We start from the raw sequence: 4,883 nt of genomic DNA, 5'->3' as shown, positions 1-4,883 counted from the left end.
CACTAACACACCACCACCACGTCAGTGTTACTGCAGTGCTGAGAATGACCCACCACCCAAATAATACCTGCTCTGTGGGGGTCCTGGGGGGTCCTGACCACTGAAGAACAGGATTACAAAGTATGCAGAGAAACAGATGGACTACAGTCTGTAACTGTAGAACTACAAAGTGAAACTTTATGGTCAGTGGAACTGATAAAATGGACAATGAGCGCAAAAACATGGAGGTTTAGTTAATGAAGTGGCCGGTTGGTGTAGTAGGGAGATGCAAGAGAATGAATAGACCGTCGCCTAATTGACGAGAAAGAAGCATAACAAAAACAAGAAGGCGGTGGGGCGCGGGGGCGGGGGTGGTCTTTGGGCAAAATTAGCTTAGGGCTTTAGGCTTACTTTTGTTTAGATGAGGTTAAAATGTGAAAACATGTTTTATTGTTCAAAAATAGCCATGAAAATCGGTAGGTTTTGTGTCTGATGAGTAACAAGAGCTGCCACTTCAGATGAGTTGATGAACTGACACTAACTGGTACACTGGATGCTAATGAGGACTCCATGTCTCTATATAAGCTCTTTTTAAAAGACAATGTACAGATGCACTATTTTGTCAGAGAAATATATTTTTACAGTTTCTGGATCTACTTAGTAGTTCCCAATTTTTAAGAAATATCTTAATCTCAAATAAACAAACAGTACTCACTGCTGCCCTCTAAAGGTGCTACAGCACCAATCAGAAGTGTTTGTTAGACCTCTGACGCGTCTCAATAAATGTTTTTTCCACTTTCTTTTATTTACATGCACTTGCCTAAACCAGAGGTCGTCAACCCAAATGTTAAGAAGAGGCATTTTGTCCTCTCAACAAAAATCAAAGCAACTTGGGAGCCACAACATTTCATGACCATTTTATTGACAGGAAACTTCTCATTCGAAAGTAGAACAGTTTCTTGTAAAATGCCTCTCAGCATTTTTACGAGGCTGAAGTCGCTTCTCATTCGCCAGCTTCTTGTTCGAATCTTCCCTTTCCACCTTAAACGGTGCCTGAGGCGCCAGAATGTAACTGCTGCACCATTTAAGGTGGAACGTGAAAATTTGAACGAGAAGCTGGCGAATGAGAAGCGACTTCAGCGACTTTTTAGTGTTTGTCAGTTTCTCGTTGCAGATTAAACGTATCAGGAAACCAGCTGGAGTGATTATAAACACAAATAAGTCCATTCGTCTCCAAACGATCGATGTCCATCTTAAATCGTTCTCTTTGTCATTTTGTTAGCTTCTAACTTGGTGAGATTGTTATCTCTTGCGTTGCTATGGTGACCAGCAGTCTGCACGCCAGCGCTCTGCAGCCACATGTTGCCGACCCCTGGCCTAAACTTACCTGATAAAAATGCAAGCACGTCACATTCTGCTGGCTGAAACATATATGATTGTGAAAGCGAACAAATTTGGAAATTACTGACCACAGTTATATATAATTGTAGGTTTACATGCTGACTCATTAAAACCTCCTCAGAACACTTGTCTGGAGTGGGGCAGAACATCTGGAGCCCCTGTCACACATGCACTCTTACCCAAGAATTTTACGGTAATTAAAGAGGACGAGGTTAATTGTGGATGCAAACCAGAGTGGAAATCCTAGTAAAGCTGACACAGCAAGTTATCTCCACAAGACTCAACAACCGGGAAGTTACAGGCAGGGATCATGTGTGAACAGAAGCCAATACATTAGCAGGAAATCCAGCAGGGCGTCCAGCTTATGTGTCTCAGAACACAACGTCGTCCTCTTGGCCTTCTTTAATAAGGACATGCGAAGAACGTTTTCCTGAGTCTGACATCATTTTAGAGCAATTAAGTGTAGATGTTACTCATTGTCATGGTAACGTCTACACTAAATGGTTCTCTACGCATGCGCGTCATTTTGGATCGGATTACTTTTCCATCAGATTGTTGAGTGAGAATATAAACACCTCAGTTTTAATCTATAATCGGAATGTATTCAGTCGGATTGGCCAAAATCCTTGCATGTCAACACAGACACTGAGCTACTGTTTTTGGAAAAGTGAAAGTAGCCTGAAGAGCTTCATTAGTTTATTCAGATGCTGAAATGTTGAGTGCTTCCACACAGGCTACAACGCAGATATTTGCAGTCCAGTTAGAATCAGTTTTGAGCTGCTTTTGGAGATTCTGATCCTTCAGCTGCTGCGTCATTTTAGTTTTCGACATGTCAACATGAGTGGCAGCAGTGATTGGTTCATGCTGTTGTCACATTTTCACCATCTGAAAAGTCGTGTTTGTTGTGCAAAACATCCTCAGTTATAAATGCGACTGAATCAATTGACTGTCCTCAGTGCACAAATAAATCACGCTTGGTGTGTAAGGTGTAAGCCTTAAGACTAAATATATAAGTAAAAATAATTAATATGCATATATAGAATATAATAAAATTAGTTAGAAAATAGAACAAAAAAAGAAACAAAACTATATATATGTATCTGTGTGTGTGTGTGGGGGGGGGGATCTACGTGAGTTAAACAAGTAAACACCATGACATCACCTGACTAATTCCCTAGAAAACATTTTCCAACATTTCCCAAATTGGACAAACTCAGGTCAGAGGGTGTGGAAGTTTAATCTTTTTTAAATTATGGAAAAAATTAGTCCCCAAATGCTAGAAAATTGTTGGATGAGCCTTTATAGATAATCTAATTTTCCATGAGGAGGACGTGTTTAATGCTACGTGTGTGGGTTGAGCTAGAAGAGTTACAGAGCTATGAAACCTGTTTTCCAAATGTACTCAGAGAAGGGAATAAGACAATGACACCAGACATTGCAATAAATACACGGGGCTCAGTTTTTCTCCAGTAAGGTCTGAAATAGTGTTAAAAATCTCTGTCCATAAAGTAATGTGGATTATAAGTAAAGACCCTCAGAGATGTACTGTGTGGCTATTTGCAGGAGTGGAGTGTCAGAGGCCGAAGCACCAGCACTCTAGCGAGAACGACGGGGAGGTCATCTCGAGTGGGACGCCTGACAGCACTGACCTCTACATGAAGGGTTCCACTCCGCCAGACCTGACGCCCGACGTGAGCCCCGTGCCGAGCCGGCCGTCCACTCCGCCTCGAAGCCCTGCCTCCAAGCCCTCGCACCGCACCAAGAACGCCCGCTTCCTGCGGCAGAGCGCTGTGGACGACGAGAGGGGTGGAACCTCTGAAATCCAGGTGCTGCTGGAGGGGCGGGGTGAGGGGCGGAGCGAGGGACGGTCGGGTGGAGGTGGAGGAGATTATCTGAAGGCTAACAGCTGGAGCGAAGAAAAGGACAAGCGCTCGTCACGTGGCGGCAGCAGCAGGGGTGGCAGCAGGGGCAGCAGCCGCTCAACCACACCATCCGTGCCGGATGCTAACGGCCACAAGCACTCCTCCTCCAATCATAAGCCGCGAGAGCACGGCTCGTCCAATCACAAAAGCTCGCGGGAGAGGTGGGCGGACTGTCCGTCCGCGTCCTGGACTTCGCATCGTCATGGCGACAGCCTGGCCCACTCCCGCCTGCTGGAGCAGGATGAGGAGAAGCTCAGCAACTACGAGATGGAGATGAGGCCGCTGCAGCCCATGGACTCCAATTCCCAGAAGCCCTATGGGCAAGGGGCGGAGCATCACGGTCACTCTGAGTCTCGCTCACACACGCTGCAGAGACGGGGCAAAACCCGGGACCGAGAGAAAGATAGAGATAGAGAGAGGGAGAGAGAGAGGGAGAGAGAGAGGGAGTCCCGGGACACAGTGAGGCCCTCGGGGGCCCGGGACAGCCGGGAAGGGCCCAGTCCGGACTCTTCCTCAGTGCAAAAGCTGGACACTCTCCGCATGGGGGAGAAACTAGAGGCTCGGCCTCTGCGCAGGGACCTCACACTCTCTCCTCCACAGAAATCCTCACCCATTGCACTAGAACACGACAACGAGAACCAGACACAGCTCAAAGCAAACTCGGTAAGTAAAGATGTCATTTTCATTTAATAGAATCATCAAGTTTGTTGTATAAAAACTCTGTCAGTATTGTAGTAAAACTCTTTACTTCATTGTTAAGGTCTGTCAGGAAACAAAAGGCTTAAAATCCTGAAAAACCCAGTGGAAAACTGTCCAGTCAGGATTGATTTCTCTGGGGTATCCAGACAGAGACAGCCAGATAACCTCTCTCATTGGTTAGGACTTCAGGAGCTGGACTGAAAGCCTTACATGTCAGCTAACATAACATAATTAGAAACATGTGGGGCCAATTTTGGGAGAAAAAAGGTCACTCAAGGCCGTTTGTAAGCTCTAGATACACAGTCACTGCCTAGAGCCGTAGTCTAGGTTTCAGTTAAGCTGGGCATACACAACACAATATTTTGCCCGATTTTAACCCTGATTTGCCTCTTGCAACAAATTTTCACAATCTGAAGTGATTTTCCAGGTCGAGAGCTCGATCGGAAGTGACTGACGCCGCAGATTATCTGTTAGTGTGAGAGGAGCAACGGGTGAATCTTTAGCCCTCCGATCTGCTCTGAAGTGATCAGAGACCCTCTGATACTATCAAACTTTTGCCTTAAGACATCCTGCCGTCCTGCCGTGTGAGAAGGTCAGAGATTTACTCAGTGAGTGATTCAAACAACAGCCAATCAGAGAGCTAGAAGACTGGAGAAACAGGTGAAGAGATGCATATGAACACCTGAACAGTGGAGTGGAGACAGAGGAGCTGAGTGTAAAACACAGGCAGATTAGAGCCGATATCAGGTTTATAATGTTGGATCCAGAAGTCAAAACACTCCACACTTTCAGCTCAGCTGCCAATTTGTAGTGAAATATTTCTCCAGCTCTCACTGTAATATCAACATTTCTCACCACATATTCATCCCCAGTTTACACTTT

The 4,883-nt window shown here is 45.4% G+C and overlaps 1 protein-coding gene across 1 annotated transcript; it reads left to right on the top strand.

Moving 5' to 3' along the window:
- Window positions 1-2,943: 2,943 nt before the first annotated feature.
- LOC118802481 (junctophilin-3-like) lies at window positions 2,944-3,965 on the top strand (the record flags this gene model as incomplete). The annotated part of the gene is made up of 1 exon (XM_036563024.1): window positions 2,944-3,965. A coding segment is annotated over one exon (1,022 nt), but the record flags the coding sequence as incomplete, so codon positions are not given.
- Window positions 3,966-4,883: the final 918 nt, after the last annotated feature.

The sequence above is a fragment of the Colossoma macropomum genome, unplaced genomic scaffold, assembly GCF_904425465.1.
Source record: "Colossoma macropomum unplaced genomic scaffold, Colossoma_macropomum, whole genome shotgun sequence".
Lineage (NCBI taxonomy): Eukaryota > Metazoa > Chordata > Actinopteri > Characiformes > Serrasalmidae > Colossoma > Colossoma macropomum.
This window is presented reverse-complemented; position numbering and strand designations above follow the sequence as displayed.